Source organism: Camarhynchus parvulus, chromosome 6 (genome assembly GCF_901933205.1).
Source record: "Camarhynchus parvulus chromosome 6, STF_HiC, whole genome shotgun sequence".
In the NCBI taxonomy this organism is placed as follows: Eukaryota; Metazoa; Chordata; class Aves; order Passeriformes; family Thraupidae; genus Camarhynchus; species Camarhynchus parvulus.
This window is the reverse complement of record NC_044576.1, coordinates 14,434,790-14,460,802: the sequence shown is the minus strand read 5'-3', so window position 1 is coordinate 14,460,802 and position 26,013 is coordinate 14,434,790. Positions and strand designations below refer to the sequence as shown.

The 26,013-nt window shown below is 38.7% G+C and overlaps 1 protein-coding gene across 2 annotated transcripts in view; it reads left to right on the top strand.

Moving 5' to 3' along the window:
- ADK (adenosine kinase) overlaps positions 1 to 25,666 on the top strand; it is a 268,376-nt gene extending 242,710 nt beyond the window's left edge. The window contains exons 10-11 of one of the 2 annotated variants that reach the window (XM_030950758.1): positions 7,382 to 7,468; positions 24,491 to 25,666. In XM_030950758.1, coding sequence (XP_030806618.1) covers positions 7,382 to 7,468; positions 24,491 to 24,615 — 212 coding nt within the window. In that variant the 3' untranslated portion in view covers positions 24,616 to 25,666. The remainder of the gene's footprint in view (positions 1 to 7,381; positions 7,469 to 24,490) is intronic. The other variant, XM_030950759.1, reaches the window with a different exon arrangement.
- Positions 25,667 to 26,013: the final 347 nt, after the last annotated feature.

Genomic DNA, 26,013 nt, shown 5'->3' with positions numbered 1-26,013 from the left:
TAAATATAAATTCTCCCAGAAGAAAAATCTCCTTCAGAGCTGCTCTGTAGTGACCTAATGCTCACTCCTTCTCTTTTCAGTCTTACTGATGCTCAAGTGAAATGGAAGTGCCTTGGGCCCATTTCTGCCTCCACTGACAACCCATGCTTCTCAGATTATCGTGTAGCATAAAAAAAGCTGTCATGTAACATGGCATTTATTTAAATGATGTGATTTCTGTGTTCACCACTCTGAAACTGAGGTATAGCTAAGAAAGCTTGCAAGTTTTGACAGGTGTGTTTACCCCGCTAGGGCAATATGGTTAATGTATGAAAAATGTGAGGCAGAACACAGTTTTTGTCCTACTCAAAATCAAATTATAATGTGTTTTCCTCTCTCTTATTTTGGTTTGGTTTGGTTTTGTTTTTAGCCAATGCCCTGATATGCTTGTGAGTAGGAATTGCATTGACATGATTTATAGGTTGGTACCTGTCAGAAGATTCTCCCATAGGACAGTGTTTTGGTGGCCTAGCTGTGCAGTGGTTTAAAATACATCTGTAGAATACCACAAAGTGAAGTAGAAGCATACCTGTTTCCTGTTGGTGTGTTGGTCAGTGAATGCACACATGGTCTGGTTTCTGAGCTGAGAGATGTTTCATTTTTGCGCAGTCCTCATAGCCATGCTTCAGAAGGTTGAAGAGTGTGTGTGAGCAAAACATGTGTCCCTGTAACCCAGACACACCTTTGGGATGGGTTCCTTACACTGGACATTTACATTCCAGCTCTCATCATCTCTGTGTGTTCATGAGTCTTGGCTACCTATTTACAAATAGATATAATTTGTTTGTATTTCTAATTCCTATACACAGCTCAAAAATAATGATGGAGGAGCATGGCTTGGTATTTTACATGTGGGGATCAACTAAGATGTACAGCGCCCAAAGCAATGCATGTAGGATTTACAGTGCAGGGAGAGATACTTACATTTGTTCGTATCCAAGACCCGATGTGGTTTTGTGTCACCCTGTGCTCACTGGTGTGGCTCAGCTCACTGTGGTAGAGCTTGCTCTTCAGAAGAGACCAGGATCATACAATTTATGGGCTTTGTTTATTATAACCCATCTCTCCTGTCTTCAGGACTGATTTTGATCTGAGCTCTTCGTAGTACTTCCAGACAGTCATTGTGTTGTAGCAGTGAAATAAATACCTGCAGAACCCTTTGTTGATTTTGGTGCCTGTGACTTCACACCCCTTGTCTTTCCTGAGTCCTCAAGCCTTTTGTGAGCCCAGACAGAAGGCAGAGGAGAGGCTGGAGCTCTGAGCAGGACCTTATGTCTCCAGCAACCATGCTGAGCTAGAGCAGTGCAGTCCTGGCAGTTCAGTGGGCGCAGTTTCAGCTGCCTCTGAAATCAGTGCCTGCCGGGCAAATGGCAATACTCCTGTGTGCTCAAAAGGCTTTTTCAACAGAGTTCATTGCCATTCTAAACCTTAAACATTGTGACACATGCCAGAAAAATTCTGCAGCTTGTTCTTTAGGGCAGTTTTTCCATATATATATGCACATATATATTTTTTAAAATGTTTTATTAGCAACAAACTGAAGCAGAACTAGTATTTTCTGTTGACCTCTTGCTTCTACATCTTTTAAATAATGTTATGTTTACTTCTGCTAAAAATTATTTAATATGAGGGATAAAGTAGAGATTCAACTGGCAGTGATGATATAGAAAATAATGACATTTAAGTGTGCCCCACACCTTTGATAAAGTAAACAAAACAAATTTTGCCCATAGATGTTCATGAGCCATTAGTCAATGTTATTACATTTCTTACAATTGCTGTAACTGTATACAGAGTTGTGAGTCCAATCTTGTGCTGATATAAATCAAGAGTTATTTCAAAGGAGTGATGTTGAATTAACAGGATTGCAGAGAGAATTGGGTGTAGGTTCAGAGGATACATGCTGTGTGCAAAAATAGTGTTTAATTTTACATCATTGCTAATGGTTGATGTGTATGAGTGTACAGGTTGATTCAGATGAGCCTTCTTTCCCCTATTAACTCTAATCTTATGAATCACACTTCAGTGAGAGGCTACAAATACGGCTTCTGAATCAAAATGCTCTTGACCAGATAATGGTACAATTTGTATGTCTGAGGAGAGCTATAAGGGGAAGACAAGTCTCATTTACCTCCTAGGACAGAGGAAAATGGGGTCTGCACACTGTCATTTCCCCTACGGGTATCTATGGGACTATGACTAGAGCCACAGGAGATTTGAAGTCTTTGGCATCATATTCTTTTCTGTTTCTACTGAAAATGAACTAGCTGTCTCTGAGGGACAGCGCTTTGCATCCTGATCAACATTTTTGCTTAGCAAACTGCAAAGAGAATTTTAGCTCCATTGCTAAAGAGACCCATTAATTGGGGTTTTTATTATGGAAATCAATTAATATTTGTATTACTTGTATCATACCACAGACATACTAAAGCATTATAAATGACAACTGCTCTGTAACTTGATTAGAGTTATATATTTATTATAGCAATAAAGAATAAACACGTTCTGCATTACTATTCTTGGGCATATATAGGATTCATTAGAATATAGCATCATTTGCTGTGTACTGTTAAAATACTAGATAGAAAGACCCCAAAGCATGTGGCTGACTTGAATCCTGCTTGTCATGCTGTAACTCCATTGAATGGCACAAAGAGGTTCCTTCTTTTTCTGACAAGCCTACATAGTTACAGCACCAGGCCCACAGTGCACAGACCTAGCTGGTGGAGGGAGGAAGTGTTGATGTGCACAGCAAGGCCAGCTCAACACACGCCCACAAAGTGCCAGGAGCACCAGAGTGGCCATCCAGAACTGGCTCCTGGAAGTCCCAGACTGCAAATGCAGATCTCCTCCTGTTTGCTTAGAAGGTACAGGTTGTATCAGCTGGGCTGGGTTTGGAGCACATCATCACTGCAAGTGTGAGGGATTCCTAGCTGGGGTTCAGCCCTGCTCCACGTTGCCTTTAGCTTTGGCCAGGGCTGTGTTGATGGGGTGGGGGAGCTGCAATGTCTCTTTGATGGACATGAGCAAGTGTGGTGTCATCGTGTGAAGGACAGTGCAGCATTATTTTACAAAACAGGAGAAAGTATTCTGTACTGAGGGTTTTTGAAGATGTATTGATGTGCTGAAGAAGATACAGAGACTTAGAGCCTGTAGCCTTTTGGGGTTTACCTTCTGGAGACAGGTGAGAGCTAAAAATCATCCTAAGCAATATGGTCTGGTTTCAAATACTTTTCTCATTACTTCTTACCTTACAGCTGCCCAGAGACATTTATAGGTTTGGAGTTCAGGTTTCTATGTTCTGTTAAGTTCTTCCTGTCTCTTTTTTTTTTCCTTTTCTTTTTATCTCTTTTTTTTATTTGGCCCCTGATCTAAAGAAAGTTAGAGAGGGTGGAGGTGGGGAGGGGACAGGACAGAATTCTGTTTCACAGTTGTTCCTTTATTTTACAAGTTAAAGCTCACAAAAGAAACATGAATGTGACTCCATCTTGTAAGCATCTGTACTACCACTACCAACCCATGGATCAAAAGATTATTTGAGGAAATAGCTAGACCTTTTTTGTATGTATTTTAGGTCTACCTTCTTCCTTTCATTTTATTTTAAAACAAAATTAAGGACACTCCAACATGTTGCCCATAAGGGTTCTGTTACAGGTAATTAAATGTAAGTTTACACATTTAATCTACTTTTAAGAGCAAGAGAGACTGGTAAATGACCCAGTTAAGGAAAGTACTCAGCCTAATTGGATGTAACGATTGCTTGCTGGTGTTTATTACTGTACTAAGAGTAGACATGTAGTCTGTGATTCTAATTTGGTTTAGAGACAGACCTGTAGTATATTTGCACCTATCATCAGAGTTTGATTGTTCCTGCTAACATTGTGAAATAGGCCTGTATTCATTTGGGAGCTTGAGAGTATTAGAATGGAAGGAGCACTGGGTTTTTTCAGTTACTATTGATGTCCAGTTATTATCTCTCCAAACTGTTTTGCCTACAATAATATGTTAAACTGGATATGCTAGCTTTTTTTTTTTTTTGCCTAGGAAATTAAATAGAGATTTCACCTCTTTATATATGTAATGTAGAGATTAACAAGAACTAAATTAACCAATGAGCTCTATCCTTCTGACTTACCTGTGAACTTACCTTGTCTTTGGCCTATGAAGTCACATTAATGTCTGGGTTTGATTATTTCTATGTCATTTTGAAAGAGCTGAGTTCCTGACAAATGTAAAGTCACTGAAAGTTGAATCAAAGCCCTAAAATTTTAGATTTCATTAATGCTTATTTTCTAAAATTTCCCTAATTGTAGACACCTTGTTGCAATTTGCACTCACAATTTTGGGCTTCCAGGAAATTATATCCAAGTGGTATATGTTGTATCATAGAAGATATTTGTTACATAAAAATAGAACACTGGATTTTATGCCCAGAGCAGCAGCACTTGGACTTCAAAACACTTATGTAATTATTCTTTATTTCATAAGCTCTCAGAATGATGAATGAAATCAGAACTGACTTTGAAAAGCAAGGCCACTGACGACCGGTGCACTTAGCCAAGGTGTCTCAGTGTCCGCCGTGATGGATTTGGGAGCTTTGTAACACACTGGATCAAAAATGAAGTTAAAGCAATATTAAATTGACGGGAAAAAAAGGATACTCAGAGTGGAGACTTCTGCTTCATCGTGATTCATCTTGTTGTGTTTAGTTGCTACAAAACACAGATCAGTAAGAGAAATTAGCTCTTTTGGTGCTATTACACACATAGCAATGTAATTTAATGGCAGCTTTAATTCTAACTTACTTCGTTTATTGTAAAGGAAAGGAAAAAAACCTCAAACCTCAGTGTTCTTTTGTTGATCTTACAGTACATATTATTGTCAGCTGTAGTTCAGTTGATTCTACTATGCTAGAATCAACTAAAGATAAGGTTAAAGAAAGATAATTTGCCTATTGGATATGTGCAGATGGTTATATTTTGTAATTCAGTATGTGCTCCAAAGCCATGCTGGCTCCTTCTTAAACTTCGGTACTTCAAAAGATGAGATTATTGCTCTGCTTGAAAATGTATAGGAAGTTGCAGAAAGAAAATGTATTACCCAGGCAGACATGGAAAACTGTGACCAGAAAAAAAGAAAAATTTTAAAAATTGACTTTCCTAATATATTTGGGGTTTTAAACTAATTCAGTTAATTACAATTATATCTACTACAGAAAGAATAAAATAGGAGCTCCTTGTGCAATACTTACCTGCACATACTAGAGGGAGCTGAGGGAGGGAGTCAAGACAGAGGAAAAGAAAGGGAAAAGATGATGATGAGAACTTTCATTTGTGCTAGTTTGCTTGAATAGAATCTTATTTGATGCCATACCCCATTTACAGCTTTCAAAATGCAGTGTGCATTATTCACTCTGTGTGCCCAAACACAGACATTTGTATGCATATGCAATTGTCTGCTGTGCATTTAACATGGAACATCTGTGTGTGCCCATGCACACTTGGGAAGGAGCAGGTTAGTTTATTACAATGTGTCTTCAACAGACTTAGCACATTGTTCATTGTTTTAGTATTATCTAGAGCAAATCAATATACCTTCTTGTGAAATGGATGAATACACTCTGCTTGTCTGGCAGAGTTTAATGTAAGACCTCTCTTTCATGATTTCCAATTCAAATGAATGCTGTTAAAATTACTAAAAAACATTGCTCTTGAAGACTTATCTTAAGAGCACAACACAGCATTGAAGCACATTTCTAAATAGCTTTCTTAACAGAGTAGAGAGTAGGATGCCCTGAGAACTGACTGAAACCTGTTCTTTAATTGGAATATTCATCTTATGTTTTTCATTGCCCTTTTTCCTTTGCCTCTCATGGATGGTTGTTGCTAATGCTCCCCTCCCCTCCTGGTGGGCCAGCCAACAGTTCCCTCTGGAGGCAGCATCATTATATCTGCCTGGTTCACTTAGTAGCAGATGGTGAAGAGCAGTAGAGCTGATACACTGCATTTCACAGAAACCAGGATCCTTCTGGTACCTCTGCAGCATACACAGACTTGCCTGATTTGAGACTGTGAATTCTTTATGTGCCTTCCAAACTAGGTTTCCTTGTTTGCTACTGTGTATGTCAGTGTAAGAATGATTATTATGATCTGCTCTGTTGCTGGACAGTGAAGAAACTACTCATCTCCAGGTTCCAGCTACTGGCAGCTCTGTTTTCCATTTTATTTCTATTTTTACCAAAAATTAAAACAAAACAGCTCTGATGGTTTTTCTTTTCGCTGGTTGACAGGCTTTTCTTCCCCCTCCTCTTTTTGTAATTCCTGCTGTCTGCCAAAGGACAATCTGTTTGCTCTGAGACAGTTTAATGCATACTGACTACCAGAGGCAGAACTTCCATTGGCTCTGTTACAGGGGTAATTTACACTTTAACAAGGTATTGTGACAAGGTGGTAATTATATTTTTATCACGTCATTATGACATTACCACCTGGAAAGCCATAGCTGATTAATTAGTGGCATATATTAAATTTATAACCCTGGAACTCTAAAGTTATCATACCTAAGTGGTGTAATTATGCTGAACTGTGGTGTGGCAGTGAATTGGAGGTGAAGATGCTGAGTATCCACCTATTGCAATACATTTAATGAGTGCCAGTAGAGGGCAGGGAGCTGAAGGAAATAGTTGGGGTTTTTAAAATAAATACTAAGGAAGAGAGTGAAATCATTGAAATCTTGAAACCAAATCTAGTCAGATGGCAGGTTCCAAGGCTTCTTACGTATATGGATTTTTTAAAGGTATAATTTGAAAGCACTTTGATTTACACTTGTTTTTGCTTTTTATTTCACAGCTTTATTTCAATTAATTCACATCTTTTATGGTTTTAACAATGCAGCAGTTTCTGTTGATCTTTTGGAGGCTTGTTCTGGCCATTCTGGAGGCTATGTCACCTTCCTGCAACTAGTAGAAAGCACTGGTTTTGGCAGGATGGGTTTTTCTCAGTTCTGTAATTATGCCCAGGTGTTTTATGTTGTTCCTTCTGATTTATTTTTATCTTTTACTCTTTTCCTTACTCTTTTTCTCTTTTCCTTAGTATTAGGAGGTAGAGGAAATAAATGAGGCTGGAAGTAAATAATGAAAATGCCCACAACTTACGGCTTTTTTGAATGTGTTCCCATATTCCTACGAAGTAAATACAGACAGAATTATAAACCAAATCTATTTTTACCCAAATTATCATGCTAAAGGTCATAGTTTTGAATTGTTTTGATTTTCCCTGTTTGTTGTGCATTTCAAAGTCAGATTGCCAAGTAACTCATGTTTTATTCTTCCCTTTCTCTACAGAAAATGAAGTGACTACTTTCCCTGTGTTGGTGAGTGATCAGAGTGAAATTGTGGATACCAATGGAGCTGGAGATGCATTTGTTGGAGGTATTTCTTACTTCTTTCTGTTGTTTGGAGATTATCTTATTATTCTCTCTATAGAAAATTTACTGGTTTTTTCATTCAGCTGTCCTTCAGAACAAGTTTCATTCTTTTACAGCTTTTCTGTGCATCCTGAAGTTATATGATTTAATTAAGTTCTGACTTCCAAAGGGAAAGTGTGTTCTATTACTTCAAAAATAATATGCCTTTATGCTGTACTCTGGTCGTTTTCATGAGATTAATTGTATCTGTCAGACTGTTGCATAAACAAGCTGCATCAAGTACTATATAGTGTACAGAAATCCCTCCTGGCTTAAATGTTAACACATTGTTGTTCTTTAAAACAGGTTGTAGTGAATATTAAACAGTATGTTAATAAGTGAGCATAATGTCTCTGATCATGTAAATTTTGGTAGAACATCTGCTTCCGATACAATTATTTGGACATCAGAAAAGAACGCAAAGGGTTAATTTGTTAAAACAAACCCTGAAAATATCTGGCATTGCTTAATATCCATTTGCAAACTTACTATTTTTTTTGGCTCAAGCTCTAAGGAAAAAAGAGGATGTTATGTCTGTGCCTGTTTAAAAAAATTATTCTATATAAGCCAAAACTCAATCTAATCCAAGATTTCTGTCATTCATTGTAACCTTCATCCATGTAGTTCTGTGATGCACTCTTGCATCCTGAAGGCTCTAATATCCAGTCTGTAGTAGCTGTAAGGAGCTCCATTAGTCACTAATTTACTGGAAATATTACAAAAGAGACTTTATAAATAGAATTGCAGGGCTCAGTCTTGTAGCTACGAAGGGGATAGCAAGCAGTGTGTTACCAAATTAAGGCTTCAGAATTGTGTCCCACTTCAGGAAAATATTCAACATAAGCTTAATCTTAAGCACGTGAGTAATTCCATCCTTACTTAATACAGCATTTAAACCAAAGATAAATGTTCAGTATACACTTAAATCAGTCTGAGAATGGGAATGTTTTTACTCATTTCTTCAGTGCTTTCATGAACCAAAAAGGACAGAAATCGAGGGAAACACATTAGGTCATATTATTCATACACCTTTTAGGGCATGCTTGTCACTCTCTATTGTTCCTAAATCACAAACAAGACTAAATTTGAACCAGTAGGTAACAGTGACTATAACATAAATAAGATCATCTTCAAGTGCTTGTCCTTGTATGCATTTGCTCTGTTTATCAGCTGTGCCAGATAGCTGCTCTTATTGTGAGGGGGGAAAAAAGAGAGAGTTAGGTCTTGCTTATTTTGTTTTCATGTGTCTGCCATGTTTATCTCAGGTTGTATTTATTTTCTGTTCTTCAGTTTTAGGCCTCTTGAAATCAGGACTTTTGTTTTAATAATCCTAATTTTGTTCTTTCCTATGTTAGCTGCAGGAAGAATATTGCAACTAAATCAGGGCTTTAAGAACTGTTTTATAATATAATAGATAAAATTTAAAAATTGAACTCTCAAAAGCCTTCCTCTTTAAATTACATCCCTTTCCCTGGTACAGCCATAGCTGCTGGTTTTCTGTAGAAGGGCTAAAACATTTACTTTAATCAGAATATCCAGAATGGAAAGGCTGATATAAATCAGATCAGTCTGTATTCCAAACTACTGCCTTCCACCAGCAGTGTGAGGAGTTGGGGCACATCCTGTCAGGCTGGTCTTGGATCAGTTGTGGGATTCCTTTCTCGAAGGGGAAAAAGGATGTGGACAATGCTCAGCTGTGGAAGAGAGGGATGAAGGGACATATTCCAAAAGATTAACTCTCCCCTATCATTCTAAGTGTTAAGATACAGCAAGATCCTGTATATTTGGGATAATCTTAGCAAAAGTCCTGTATCACAGCTTATGGATGTATATTATCTTCAGTTGCCCCACAAACATCTGAGGCATCAGATGCTTTTTCATTGGGGCACAAGTGCAATGCAGTCCAGGGCATTGTACAGTTCTCCCTGACTATCAGGGAAAGGACCACAGCTTGTTTTCCCTCTGTAATGGATGTCAGCTCAGCCATGGCAGACCTGTCTGAGCTGTCCTTGCAGTGAGACGCTTACCTGAGCATGGGTGTGTGAGCTCAGCCTCCTGTTGCACCATGCTTCTCTCTCCTGGGACTCAAAGCAACATGAGCTTTAGGATATCCATCCAGAGTTCTTCCGTTGGCTTCTGGGATATCTCAGTTCTCCTCTGGCACTCCATAAATAATAAATTGATCATTTATTCTCCTCAGAAAATAGATTTTCCTGAGTTTAGTCCAGATGAGAGAATTGGGACTCATAACAGTCTTGCTACACAGCTGATTCTAGGCTTATGTGTACTGTGGTCTCCTTCAAGGGGTCACTTAATTTTCATTCCCATATGTAGGAAATAGGATACTGGACTGGATAGGCTTTGATTTGGTCTGTGTTTCATTTGAGGGAAATGTCTGTATTTTATCTGTGGCACACTTGTTGTGTGTTTTCAAAGTGTGTATTTGGAACACATATGGAGCAGTTCTTGAATGTCTCCTTAGCAGCAAGCCCTGTGCAGTAGTGTAGGTAATACTGCCCAACATGCAAATCTTCTGGCATTGGGTCTAGCACTGAGCCAGCTGCAGTGTTACTGTCCTGACAGAATTTTTACAACAGGAAAGTTATATTCTCTTCAGTGCTTTTCTGCTTCTTTCTTTGATTGAGGTTTTATCAGTTGTTACTACCTAGGCAACAGTACATGTAATGTTTTGATTTCAGTGTCCTTGTAGTAAAATGTTTCAAAATTAATCCCTTAACTAAAAAATACCCTCAGTGTGACAATATCCCCTCCTGGAAACCTAGTTCTTTTATTCAAACAGCAGAGAACAAGACTCCCATGGCAAAGTTTCCCATACTTCTCTGGAACCAGCATATTAACACAACTGAACTGTGGTTTTTCTGGAGCAGGTGTCTTGGCTGAGAGGGAACATGGGATATAATGAGAACTAACCCCATCACACAAGATTTATTTTGTGTTAGGGGGTCAGGTTTGTTGGACTCTATCATATTTTGAAAGGTCTTTTACAGAGGCACTCTCTTCCAGAGGTATAACAGATCATCATCTTCTCAATAATTATGCCAACTTGGCAAATCACCCCTCTTATGTTTCTCCATATAAATGTTGGAAAAAGAGAAAACCGTGTGGGTTTTTTTACTAGAACCAGTCTAACTACTGGAGCTCTTGAGACCTTAAAGTCAAGACAAAGTTTAAAGCACAAAGTTTCTGGGCACTTGTAACTCTGTGGGTTGATTCATGAGTTCAGCATTTCTGAAGCTGCCAGCCTCCAAGGAGAACTAGCTCTCCCCAACAGCTAGCAGCAAGAAATAAACCACATTCTTCAGCTGAAACGTGGTTTTATTAAGTTGGCACCAGGAATATCTCTGAATTTCTTGCCTCTTACTGCAAGCATCAAGTCATCTGCCACTCAGGCTGGTGCAGTGCATGAATAAGAAACTGGGTTTTAAAATTGCTGCAGGTATCTTTATGCTAAAAACACTTCTCTAAACAACACTAACACAGTTCTGCCTTTATTGCTTACCAGCAACACTGCTGCCTTTTACAGGTTTAAGCAATAATGGTTTACTTTGTAGCATCTCAGCACCTCTTGTGGTTTTCAGAAGTACCACAGATATTTGGTTATAAATCCCTGAAAGAGCCATAAATTGAAATTGCAATTCCACCTCCAGATTCTTATGACATTGAAAAATCACTTGAGCTTTGCTGGCATGGCTTATGCCACAAGAGTCCTCTTAATGGAATTACAGCCTTAGTTTGTAGAGTTTGGGGAGATCATTAAATTAGCATTTATTTATTACTGGTCAGCCCCAGTTTGAACCATTGCAGTAATGATAATCAAAGTGATAATGGCAATAAATATGAGCAGTTTGACCATCATATGCTTTCCTTTGTACCATCCTGCTCTCTTCAGCCAGAGTAGGCTTGCCTTCTGTTTGAACTCCCCTTTGTCATTGCCACCGTAACTAATGAGAACAATCAGCATCTGTTCTGATGGTTGCTGCCATTGTTCCCTGCAAAATCTCTCCCCTAGAATCTGTCTAGTCACTGGAACTGAGTACAGAGTTCATAACAAATGAATAGGAGAAGGTGTAAAATCGATGTTTCTTCAGGTTCCATCAATATAAATATATTGACTTCATAATCTGCTATGATTTAGTCATATACTACATGGAAAGTACTAGAGTATGAAATGGAACCACAAATCATTTTCAAGTAGCATGATAAGGCAGTGACAGAACGATTGCAGCAAGTGTGTATTACATATCACCATGCTATAAAGATATTATGCCATTCTCAAGGAAAAGGAATCCCAGGGTAGAAGGAGCTCTTCATTAAGCATTGTACAGTGCCAGATAGGAGCTGATAGCAATTTGCCTCTGTCAGTATCAAAGGGGAGGTCAATGGCTCAAACCACCTGTCAATTTAAAAATGGCGTTGGCAGCTTTCATGTGCTGGGGAATCTCATAAAGCTGCTAGCTAGAGTTTGAAAGCTACTGTCACAATTTTTTTGGTGCACGTTCTTCCAATATAAGCAGCTCTCTTTCTCTTTCTTGTGAAGCCCAGCATGAGCCTTATGAGATGGTCAACTCCTGTCTCAGCTATCAGACAACTACTCTGATAGATATAGGGAAAGCAGCAAAAGAGGAGCCATCCTCTTTTATAAGTCCTTTTGTGAGTGGGCCTCATGGCATCCTTATCTCCTCTTTAGGGACCACAGCCCTTACTGAAGATACTTCCCTCTTTCTGAGTCTGTTTGAGCAAACTATCTCACTAAAGCCATTTCCTCATCTTTAATAGAGAGGTTAATTCCAACCATTATTTTTCCATCTTAATCTAAATGTCCCTACAAATTAAATACAGACCTTGGACTTGTAGGAGTTTGCCTAAAGGTTCCACACTGTTCAAATTTTAGCCTCTGTTCATGAGGTAAATGCAAATGATTTTCGATAGAGTGACATCCAGCTTTGATTTCAGAACTAAGTAATATTTGATATACTTCTACATTATTGAAATATTGAAGTACTATATTTCGTGTGAAACATTCTTTGAATATATTATGCATATGCATGTATGTGTATCTATAAAACCACAGTACAAGAAGTAAAAATACAAGTTCACAAAGAATTCAGAGTGCACAGAATAATTGGCCCTCATTACTCCTCTACTATTAAGTGTTCGATTCAGAAACCTCTTTTAATAAAGGTCTGGTTCTGTTTTCTGAATACACTAGATTTGCTTTGGAATGCCTTGGCTGAAGCTGGTGGATTTAAACAAGTGTAATATTGATAAAATGGAAACATAATTAAAACCAGTATAATAATTGTTATGCTGTTGCTCTGTAGCACCCCTCATTTATGGAAGGAACCCAGTGATTTTTAAAATTAAAAAATGATCTTGATGGGATTTGATATCATCTGAGCTGACCCTGCCTTAAGCCAGGGGCTGGAGCAAGTGACCTTAAGAGGTCCTTTCCCACCTACATTGTGTTAGAATCCTATGAATTTTAATCCTATTGGTATTAAGTTCCCAGGTGCCAGTTCCTGCTCCTCTGGAAATCCAGACTCAGTCATCTTCAGGGGGCAATGTTGGTGGCTCCAGAGTAGGAGCTGCCCAAATTAAAAAATGAAGCTCAAAGAGTTGGAATTCCATCTTTTGCAGTAAATCTCTTCTAGGGCAAAGGGGGACTGTACTTATGACTCTGTCTAATAAGTCCCTTATGTATTTCTTGTGCAAGCATTGTGGGGATAGAGGCATGTGCACATGTGAGAAATGAGCTCTTACAAATAGTTCCTATATGGCTATTCCAGGAGTGCTAAATGTGCAAAAAGATCTGATAATGCCTTCAGCAGAGGCAGATTTGAATGGTTTTTTCAGAATACGAATTTATCAGTAAGCTTGTGACTATATTAAAAAGAAAGCTACTTAATAGATTTCTAGGGCTCTTGAACACTGGGGAAGAATTTGTTTACACTAAAAGTGAGTATTTCTCTTATTTGTTGTATTTTCCTCTCTGTATAAATCTGTGCTGTAAGGGCTGCTCTCCTCCAGTATTCACCACCCCTAGAACATTCTAGATTCATTGAAATAGGAGTAGGAGGAGCTAGGAACAGTTCTTAACTGAACAGCAGGAGCGTGATATCCGAAGCTACTTCATCCACTTATAGTGGTCTTTAATTTTTATAAGGTTTTTATACTTGTGTGAAATACCTTGGGAAATTGCCATCATTTTTTAATCACGTTTAATAGAGGGAAATACAGTGGACAAAATGTCACTGCTGTGAAGTGCTCCCTTCTGATAACACCAGAGCTCTGAGATGCAGAGCTACTTGCCAGCTGGGAGCAAGGGATAATTTTTTGGTGATATCAATTAAATATGTGTGTGCATGGAACTTGTAATGGCTGATATTTGCTACAAAATTTATCTTCACCAGCAAAGAGAGAGGGGATACTACTTTGAATCATTCTGGCTTTTCTTTGAAGTAATGATAACTGTTATAACAGAAAGCAGCACTCTCTTAGTTTTTATTTGTCCAGCATTGGTGGCTAATTGCCTCTGAGCACCCTGTTGTTATTGAGATCATGGCGGGTGAGATAGGAAGCTTTGAAATAAAAATACTCACTTAGTGTCATCAGCACTTTGACTGACAGCCCATTTTTCCCATCTTTACTACTCCTGGTTTATAAACAGCATGCAGGAGTATAATAGCTGAGCTGCAGAGAGGGCATCAATCTTTGCTTGCTAGGGGATAACCTGTCAACATGTCCATGACTTACCACCCCTGTGTTCTGATGGCATTCGGAACTCTGTCAGATAAACATCCCACATAAACCCAGGCTATTAGAGGACCACGTTATCTCTGTAACTGACCTTCTACAAACTAGAAAATGACCAGATTATATGTTCCCAGTTGATTTTTTCTCAGTCTCAGCTAGAGGCACATCATTATTCTGATCAATAGTGTAGCCAGTTGCTAGTAATTTCAACATTGGTATTGGCTCATTTTCAAAATTTGCCACAGTTTGAATTGCAGCTACTTAAACAAAACCATAAAAATAGATATCACTCGGAAACATACATGGAATATTTCTGTTTTCTTTTTAATTCCCTACTTCTTTGTTTACCAATTTCCATTCAAAATTATTTCTTTGCAAAGAATACCCTCTTCTGTGCTGATATTATATGTAAACCTGTTTGCATGTGTTGTCCAAGTATAATTGTGATTATACTGCTTTCATTGTTTTAATTGCTACCCTTCTCTTGGTCTCTAACTGTTCCTCCTAATTTCATTACATATGTATTCTTATAACACAGTAATGCAAATATAGTAATTCACATTTTCACCTGTTCCATTTAAAGGCAATCTAGAAAAAGACATAGTGGAATAAAAGTAAGGCAAAACATATTATACTTGCTGTCATTTCTTAAATAACATGTAGAAGCAAAAGATCCACTTAAAAGGATCAGTGTTTGGAATTAAAAAACCCTCAGAAGTTTCTAATTAGACTGAAGCAGGACTTGATTCCTTTAGCCTCTGTGTCTCTCTTCCTGTCAGTGGCACCTCAGTGTTAAGGGAGCCTCAGTACATAGCAAGAGGATTAATATTTTGCAAAATTGGTTTTTAAAAGGCCTAATTTACCTCACCATAAATTCAGTGACATTCTGCACAGGTTTCATGAAAAATAAACGTCAAATAGGTTGTGTACGCTTTAAAAAACAAACCTACTCTGTTAAAAATAGATTTTCAAAACCAATTATGAAGTTCCAATTTTTGCTGTAATAGCTATGGGACAATTACAAATTGACTTAACGCCTCAAAGCAAGTCATCACCGTTTAAAATACTTTGTCATGCCTACTATGCCTACCCTCATAACATTTCATTTTATGTTAATGTGTCATGTGTTAGAAAATCATGTAATGATAAAGAAAATGTTCATGTGGAAGGTTAGAAATTACTTTAATGAGTTACTATTACCTTGCTTGCAGACTGTTGGCAATATTTTTGTGTTATTTTAATGTATTCTGAATAGAGACAGAGGCACTCGTCAGATTGGATCATCAAGAACATTCCCCTGGGAATCGGGGCAGGATATAGTCCCCTAAGAAATGATGTGTCAGATTAAGCTGATGCTGTATTCACAGGAGATAAAACACCACACAATGAAATACAAAACCACACTGAAAGATATTGTCTGTTTGACATCTCACATGCCTCAGTGGGTGCTAAGGACAGGGACACAATGACCATAAGGACACTTCTCAGGCCGTGATGTTCACAAGCTGGGTCCTCTCTCACTTACAGCTCCTCTGTTATATAACAGCATGGTAAAGTCTTGAATTTGTTCACTTCCCCCACACTGCAATGGGCTCATACTTGAAGTGGGAAGATGGCAAGATTGCAGTAAAAAGGAATTAGAAGAAAGGACGTGGTCGCAGTTAAAAGCAGCGGTAGTAGCAGTGCTTGTAGGTTGATTTGACACTGATCTCTGACCCAGTGGAAAGGGATGTTACTGTTATTGGTGATCAGTACATTTTTGCTATCAATCCAGAACTGTAACAGATATTTAAAGAGGCAAAAGATATTGTCACTGTATTAAAATAGGAGCATTATGAATATAATGCTAGGGTAGGCTCTTTCAGCCCACAAAAGTCAGGAAATTCGCAGGCTGCCTAGCTCCCATATTCCCTCTGCCCTGGATGTTGCTTTCTGATTCTCCTTACATACTGCTGGCTTGGCTGTGTGGAAGCACACCTGCAAATAAAACTCCTGAGGCTCATGCATATGAATCTTGGCTATGAAGTTACATTCGTGCAACCTTTTTACACTTGAATATGTGTTAAAAACTGAGTAGAGGATAGGACATACTATTCCCTTTTATTATCTTTAGAACTTGATTGTATCTATAGTAAATTATTGCAGTTCTCTTCCTTTTATTCCAAGTAGTAGATGTAATAATTGGCACCATTTAGTGTCAGTACAACAGGTTTGAGGCTCAGAAACTTTCCACAGGTACTAGTAAAAGAAAGCTTATTTCACTCTTCTGTCTAAAAAAATTCTAAAAAATTTAGATTTTGCAAAATGCTTCTGGAAAATGCTTTTAGGAAAAACAAAGATAAAGATCAGCCTGGAAAGTATTTTTTTCAAAGAGAGAAGATACTTGCAATGAAAATATCTGTTTCTGGTTTGGCACATGCAGCTCCTTGTAAGCTTGGAGGGTTTTTTTTTAATCAAATGTTTTCCCCTAGAGGCTGCTGGAGACAAGCCTAAGGCAACCAGATCCTGATCCTAAAGGAAATTTCCCAAAGCTCATCATGTGGACTTAAAAATGAAAAATAGGACCAAACCATGAGAAGTTATAACTTTGTTAACATTTTCCTCTTTCACATTATTCTTGGACCACATTCTTTTCTTGGACAGTAAGATGCACTGGGGAATTTGATAGAAGTGATATGCAACAGGTTATAGAGTCTACGGAGGATGTTTAATGTGGAAGGATGTCAGAGTATAAAATACTGCTTAGATTTATAACAAAATATAACAAAGCTCCAGCTTTGAGCTATTCCCTCTCAGAAGGTGGACAGTATGCAGTCAAGGCACAGGGCAGTGATAGAAAATCTCACATCAATCTAAGTAGGCTTCACCTCAGGGTCTATTTTCTCAATCTATGGCACAGCCTTCAGGAATAAACCACAACAGAGCAGCATACACCATTCCTACTTGAAAGCATTAGAGAAATGAGACTGCTGATTTTCCTGGGAGGGAGTTTCTGGTGGGCCTGAGCACATACAGGCCCTGGGAACTATGTGATGCCTTGTTCTCTGAGCTGCAGTGAGCTGGCCCAGTAAAGCCAAACAGTGGCAATCATGTGCAATGCAATGAAATTATTCATCCTTGAGTAACTGATTCCTAATGGAATAATAGGGATGTAATGAAGTTTTATTTCTTTTTTTATTTTTATTGTCACATTTCTGCAGAAATCTTTCATTAACATTTTCCACATGTAGTGCTTTAAAGTTTTAGACACTGTGTTCTTTTTTTTGTTTTGTGTATTCAACACCTCCTCTCCATTCCAGGAAAAGGCTGCTAAACTGAAAACACTCCTTTCACTTATTCATAGTTGTCTAGTAAATGCAAAGTTGTATTATTTGCATGTGTCCATAAATGACTGTATAACCTCAGACTGAAAAATATGTACACCCATGTGAGTGATCCTTACAGAAACTCAATGCATCAAAAATGTATCCATAAATCAGAAGAAAGCAAGAGGGATAGGCATAGTGATACCAATATCACTACATTTCTTAGAACATGCTTGGTTTAGTATTCATGCTGCTGATGGTAAAATAAGAAGTTTCTTGTACAAAGGCAGTGAAATGCTTTTAGCACGTGACCATTTTATAAATAAATATAGACTTCTGAAGCATTTTAGTTGTGATCTCATGGTTTTGTCATTCTCTGGAAGTAAAAATATTGACATTTACCAAGCTGTTTGTTCCAGCTTTCTGGTCTCCTGCAGTTTATTTATATAACAACCTTATCGATGAGCCTCTTACTCAGCTCTCTAGGTTTAACTGAGTTGAGTCGATTTGCTACCACAGCTTCAAGTCGCTGTTACAGAACAAGCAAGACATCCTAATAAAGCTGTAAACGTGTTTACTCAAACATGGTATTGATTTTACTTGGAGAGGGAGAAGCTAGTGCTTAGCATGGTGTCAGGGAGGATGAATTTAACTGCAGTTTTTCATTGTCATCTGTCATGGTTGTGAAACACTAAGTGAAGCCACAAGAGGATAATTAGAATTGCCAGAAATTTAGCCCCTAAAATCAGTTAACCACTTGAGATTTTTGTAGTTTAATTAGTTTTTATTAAAACTTTCCTCCAGTGGTATAGTCAGGAAGGATTTTCTAATGTTCTTTCCAGTGAGAGATTTCAAGGTTGCCACTTGTTAGATATACATCTTAAATGACCATTTTTACGGAAGGGTTGGTAACCTTTTTTCTCTCAATTGTAATTAGCCTGGCACTACCGTCCTGTAAAAGCACAGAGCCATTTCATTTTAAAGGAGAGAAAAAGACACATGTTTCTATGCATATACATTTGTAGTTAATAACATATATATGCATGTATGGCATCATTTTTACAGTAAATTCTGTGAAAGTGCTAAAGTGCTTAAAGGTTGAAAGAAATATAGAGTGTTCGAAGATACTTACATTTAATTTCTCTTATATACTGTAAGTCTGATGTGTCAGACCACAGTGCCAAAAGACATGAAAACAGAAGCCAAATCCCACCCTTAATCAAAAACGTTTCCATTTAGAATAGCCAACATTTGGTTTGATAGCAGTGGGCAGGGCCTCTGGCTTACCACAGTTCTTGGCTGTAATATCCACCATCTGCCACAAAATTAAAAAAGGAGAAACCTCAGCATGTTGACGTACGGTCATTCAGTGACTGTATTGCAGAATCCACTGATGCCAACATCTTTTACAAAATCTAGGGCGGCCGCTTGGCTCTTGGCAGCAGCATTGCCAGCCACCCGATTACTACTGACCAGGCTCATGCTACAGCATTAGCCTGCTCCAACAGTGCTAAAAGACCTCAAAAAAAGCCCCGGTCATATCAGCCACAAGGCATTGACTGGGTAATGTTTCTTGAAAACTGCATCTTCCCACACTCCTGGCCTGGAAATGTAGTGGGACCACATAAAAATAGATGAGTGTCCCAGCAACTGTGATAAATTCTGTATATGAGCAAGAGTGTGAAAAGGTGCTTGTAACTGTCCCCATGGTGGAATAACACAATTTTTAAAAGTGCAGTTTACAAATTAAGTGTACAAATGTACACATTTTAAATACAAAAAAGAGTAGTCAGCTAAGCTGATCAGGATCCTTTTTGTGGCTGGAACAATTTTGATGGTGCATGGCCTGACTAGCATAGGTTATATACTTCAGGGTTCATCTGGAAGCACAATTGTCTGGGAACATCACATAGCAAAAAGGTTTTGAGGGGCTCTGACTCAGGGTCAGCCTGTAGTTGTTTATAATTGATGCATTTGATAATTGGATTTTTTCAGCTTTTCTCTCTTGCATTAAAAAAAAAAATTAATTTTGCCGTGGGCATTTTATAAAGGTTGGAAGTGTGAGAGAAACTGCAGAAAGACAAGTAGTGGGGAGCTGGGTGTCGGAGGCTATAAATGGATTTTCAGCCAGCATTAGTAATTAACAGTCATTAAAATTAATTGTCAAGTGTGCAATTTGAAATGAAACATTTGGCTTCAATATGAGCTGTTTTTAAGTGTTGTTAAACCATTACTGGAGCAGACCAGAACTGTTTTAAATCTCCACTATCGGACTCCCACATTTCTGCCCAACTGCACTAGTTCTAAGTGTTCATTCAGAATTACCACTAATAATCTGGAAATAAAACTTTCAAATAAATCACTGATTTCAGTGAAATTGCCTCTGAAATAGCTGTTTTCTGGAAAATCAACTTGGTTCTCCTTTAATGATGTTTAATTTCTACTCAACTCTAAGGAGTAACAAAGTGAATAGAACACCTTTTGTGTCAGTCAGTGGACTGTCTTGCTGTGTCTTTTCAAACTTATACTGACATCCCCAAAGAGATTTGAGCTGTTCCCAGTGAGAGCCTTGGTTTGGATCTGGCACCACTTCTTGGCTTATAGGACTTTGATTTGGTGGGGATCACAAAAAGGAACAAAGCAACTTCACTTTTCCATCCCTCATTCTGTTTGTAGACCTAACAATTACAAAGGTTGTCTTTGAGAGTATGTAATAAGGAAGCTGGAGGTAATAAAGATTAACTCTCAGTTATTTCAGGCACACTTTTTAGAGCAAAGTGATTCCAGAGTTGCTTTTTTTTTCCTCCTGAGCAGAAAAGAAATAATTAAGAGCCAAAAATAGCTATTGGTGTGTTGTAATCACTTCTATCATCTGAGAATGCAAAGACATTTTGTACTACTTCAAGGTGTAAAGCAACTTTTGAAGCAAAGTTGTCTTTTTTCTAGGAAGATAAGTGGGATGAATTGGACCCAGTTCCAAAGAAGTTCTCACTGTTAGCGGGTGCAAGGTGGTTACTTGGCTGTCCATGCCTGTGAAGGGCAAAAGGCATCCCAGTCTACTCTGAAAGCTTACCAAGATGGCTTGCTAGACATCCTGCAACTGCATTTTCCCTTCCTGCACAAACATTTGGCATGTTGGATAACGGGGCAGGAGGCAGATAGGAAAGCCTGGAGCTGGTGTGATGAGAGCGGTGCACAACACTTGCAACACCATCCACAGCTCCAGCAGTGCAGAAATGCTCCTGCACAACAGCTGCAGTTAGAACATGGTAAACAATATTGCCTCAGGTTGTTTTGGTAAAATACTTGATGTGAGGCTGTCTGGTGTAGCCAAAGTTTCCTGCTGCTTTCTGCGCTCCATTCCAGTGATAGCCAGGGACCAGTTCAGACCAGAAAGAAATGAAGTAGATGCTGAGCTGCCTTAGTATGTGCTGGGATGATCTAGGTCTGTGATCCCAGGCCTGTGATACAGGATCAGAGTTCAATCCCACCCTTTTGGTCTCTGAAGTTGTAGGAGGAGTGAGAAGTCTGAAGCCATGTTCATTTATCTTCTTGCATTTCCAATCATGGCACCTTAAGAGATTACAGCCTTCAACTGCTTCTCATCTTCCCTCCCCTGCCCTGGTCTCTGGTTGGGCTCTTTGAGTGCTCACTAACCCACTTCAGTTTCAATCAGCTGTGTTAGCAAAGATCCCCGGCTCAACAGCTACTGTTTAAACTGATCTGGCTCCTTTTGACAGGGTATCAGGTTATACCAGCAGCAAAGCAGCATGGTGAAAAACAGATGGGGGAGTAACTTCTTCAGCTGGAGCTCAGATCTGAATCGATGCCTTGAGAGTATGACTCATGGGGTTTGCATCACCGTGCCTTATACACTGGGGGAGGCAAACTCTGAATTATATTCTGACCATGTTGCTTTTTACTGCATTAGCTAAAAAGAACATTCTGCAGCTCAGGCAGCCAACCTGATAGAGTTCTTTGCTTCTCTGCTCAAACAGCACTGCTTTCTGGTGTTCCCTCGGGGTCTGCTTTGCCAACTGCCTAGTCTTACTGTGTGATGTAGTTCTGTTTGTGATATGTGTGTTTGTATTGTCATTCGATGCAGTATTGTGTCAGATACTGCTATTTCCATTTCATCTATGAAACACATACCTTTTAAGGGGAACTCAGCAGACAAAAGAATGGTTTGAGGGCAAACTCCCCACTGCAGTTTCTACATATGTCTTATATGACAGCTGTACTTAATGTCATTTCTGCAACACTCTTAAATCACAGAGATCTCTTTTTCTATCCCCAATTAGAACAAGATGTTTTTTCACCTGACTCTGCTTTCACTTAGATCAGAATAAATAAGAAGTAACTTCTCTGAAGACAAAAGACTCATACTAACTTAAAACTACAATGAGCCTGGGAGATGATGAAAGTGTCAATCTATTTGGTATTGAAAAGTAATTCATGTTTTATGGTCCTTTGCTTTGTGGATTTTCTCATCTTCATGTATGTTTGATGCCTTGATCATAAACGTAAGGGATAGTTGTTCTTTCTTGTATAAACCTCTCTCTGAATTCATGCTGTGCACAAAACCGAGCCCCATATTTGCCTTTGGAGACCTGCCCAGTGCATCTTCATACTTACTGAGTCAGAAATGGACTGTCTTAACAGCCTCCTTTTACATATGGTTACAACTTGCTCTCAAGTTTTAACCACCCAGAAGCACACTGGCAAGCTCCTGCCTCCCAGGCAGTTTAAATTTAATGATTGACACCCTCCACATATCCAAGAAAGTTTCTCCTAAGAATGCATGTTAATTTAATGGAGAGCAGACCATTTTCATCTTGTTAGTCAGAAACGAGCTGATTTCTGCCAGGCATGCTGTTTGAATTTCTCAACTGTTACCCAACTATTGCAGCTGGACCATCCTGCCACAGTTGTGTTGTCTGTCATCCCTGACTGCCATCAGTGATAGCATCTCACAGCACAATTTCTTCCTGTTTCAGATTCTTATCTTTGTATATTGATAACTCCTGTCTTCTTTGCTTGTGCTTATGGACTTACCCTTTGTTGGTGAAAGAGTAATTTTTTCCCAACCAGCGTCAGTCAATATCTGGGAAATTCCAGCCAATACATAGTTCTCTAGAAAAGTATTGATGTCAGAAACATACAAGTTTTCTCTTTTTTTAACTAATCTGCTTACTCTCTATGGCCTCCCTATTCCAATGAAAAGTGTTTGATATATACATTTTGCAATTTCAAACTCTTCTCCAATTCGGTGCAGTTTAAAGAAAACTATATATCAATTAGGCTTCTTTTCACTATCAGTCATGACCAAGAAGCCAAGATAGATATTGGTAATTGATGGAAACAGGTATTTTGCTCACCAGTATTATCCTTCGTTAATCTAACCTTCTTTTTCTTGTTTTATGTGATATTTAAGGGAGAAGATATCATTGCATAGGATGAAATATTTTTATTATCTTCTGAAATTTTGCTGTAGTGTATCACAAAAGGAAATATTTAGAAACAGAGCACAGGTTAAGCAACAGCACCACAAAATGATGTGGAACCTTTTCCCAATAGTAAACCAGATGAACAGAGAAAGTGAATATGAAAGCAAGCTAGCAAAACATATCAGCTTAGAATCAAAATTTGTAATATGTCAGAAGTTGGTACTTAGGAGTTTTACACAGTACTTAGCAGAGACATGGTTTCAAGACTACATTTGTACTGTCAAGGCACAAAGCCTGAGCATGACAGAAACTTGAAATGGTGGATGAAATCTTTAAAAAGAACATCTTTCAGCTTGCTAGAATTCTGATTTTGTTGGGCAAGTCTCACTTTCCTTCTGTGATTGGACAAGGAAGAGAGATACATCTGAAACATATTAAAAACAGGATAAAAGTATAATAAAAAAATATTACCTCTAGAATGAGAGTGGAGTTTTAAATTATAAGATACTAAGTATACTTCTCACATCTTGAAAGCCTCTTCCAAATTTAAAATACATATTTCACCTCTGCCATAAGTTCTGTCATGCTTTTGATCACAATAGCTTCAGCGAAGACAAAATGCTTCAGAAATGAGGGACTCAATCCATAAAGTTTCTGGTGCTACTTGTACTAAACTTCTCCAAGTACCTTTTTAGGACTGCCTACTCTGTTCATTGAGGAGGTGCTCAGGTTTTCAGAGCACTCAGCTCAGGTGATTCCTGAGTTTCCAAGCTGTGCATGCCAGGCTGTGGCAGCTGAAGCCCTGATCCTGAGAGGCGCCTGGTTCTCTGCACAGTTTGCTGTTCAGGGGGGTATCTGCACATGCTGTGGGGTACCTGCTGTTGCTGAAGTTTTAGATTAAATGTCCCATTATCAAAGGCAGCAGATGTCATCTACCTTTCCTCATCAGGTAAAAATTTTTCACCTTCTTTGCACTGTGAGCGCCTGTAACTCTGAATATAATGTTTCTCTATTACATGTCTTTCTCTTTTTTGGAGAAAAGCTTGCACACAGTTGTGTTGGGGCTGTAGCTGTAGCCAGTAAGAGCAGAAGGAACTCTCTTCAGCAGGGAAAACTTCTTCTTTGTTTTTAAAATGTTCTTTGAGGAATCAGGGGTTCTCTTTATAAAGAAGAGAGCAGGAATTCTGTTAAAGTAATTTTGAGAACACTAATAATGATCAGTCTTGATAATCTTTAATTTACTGGAAGCTACCAAATGGAGACTTCATGAAGGAACAGCAGCACCACCATTCCAGCCCTGCAGTTCACTCAACAGTGATTCTCAACTTAAACTGGCCGGGCTGCAGGGGTACATAGAGACAGGCCAGTAGTTCAGTGCTTTGCCCTGTAACAAACCAATACACTCAATAAACTAATCTGACCATTTTCTTGCTTCTCTCTCTCTCCCACTGTGTCCCATAGGCTTTCTGTCGCAGCTCGTCTATGACCGGCCGGTGGCTGAGTGCATCCGGGCCGGGCATTACGCAGCCAGCGTCATTATCAAGCGTTCAGGTTGCACCTTCCCAGAGAAGCCTGACTTCCACTGATGGTGCTGAATTGGAGGGATCAAGAGTAACTTCTGTGTTGCCATGGGATTGCTGCCTAAATTTTTCCTCCTTCCTTTTCCTTACCTTTCCAGTACCTGCATCAACGCTTCTGTACTTCTGTTCATTGTATTCTAAACAAAATATCTATTTCTATGGTGTTTTCCATTTCATACATCTACCACATCTCTGTAGTCTTAACTTTTGGGAACAGTGCTAAGTGAAGCTTATTGTCTCGTCCATCAGGAAAAAGTGTTCTATTTACACAGTTTCCAAGGAAGTCCCATTTAAATGACACTGCTGATTAACACCATTAAAATACTTCTGTTGAATTATCTAGTTTGTATCCAGCTGTGGCCAAGTCCTATTCAACTTACATGAAATCAACAGACCTGACTTGTTCATAACTTAACCTTATGAACAAGGAGTTGTTCTGTCTATCTAGTAGAGTCAGACCTGTGTAAAGAGTGGTGTAAATGTCCCAGGAATTTCCATACATATTGGAGTGTACAAGATCTGACCATCAGATAGTCCAGCTTCCATGAAAGTACATCACTTTTTTTGTCAGTAATTTAAAGGCCTGATCCACAGTTGTGATATCTTGCATTCAGCCATCTTGCACTGATGGCAGTAGCTTTGGGTCTGGCCACTTTTATCTCTCAGTACATCTCTAGGTCTATAGGTACAGTCACTTTTATCTGTCAGGTGAGCTAGCAGATAGGTACTTTCAGTGATTTCAGGGCAGATGCATGAGTTGGTGATGAAAATAAACATACAGATAGGTCCTATCTCCTCCATGGGTGTTTTCTAGAGGCTGCATTAAGGTACACATAGTGAAAATGAGGTACAGAAATATTTATGCAGGATACATTGACAGGATATGCCAAATGGAATCTCTGAAACGCACATTTTTAAACTTTTAATTTACTTTGGATAATTAAGCAATATGGTGGATTTTGTTTGTATTTACAGTATTCAAAAAGGTGATCTGACACTGCATTCATTACTTTGCTATGTAATTTGATACTGATAAATAAAAATTGTCATACAGTAACTCCTGGTTTTGTTTTGGTATGTGTCTGTCTTTTTTCTGTGTATCCTACTGAAATGGGAACAAGATATGGGTGCTTAACCCACATGAATACTAAATCTGAATGTTTTATACATGACTTTCAGTGTCCAGGTTGGTGTTGAAGGGTGATCTCAGCAGTAAGGAAGAGAAGGAACATAAAATTGGTGTTTGTACCATAGAAGAGATGAAAAATTAAAGGCTAAGGTTCACCAAAGAATGTTAAGTCAGTGCAGGGTTCACACTTTGCTGCCCAGGATGGAACAAAGGACACACAGAGACTGAATGCTGTTATTGCAGTTTCTCTATGGCAAAGAGCATGGGGAGGAATC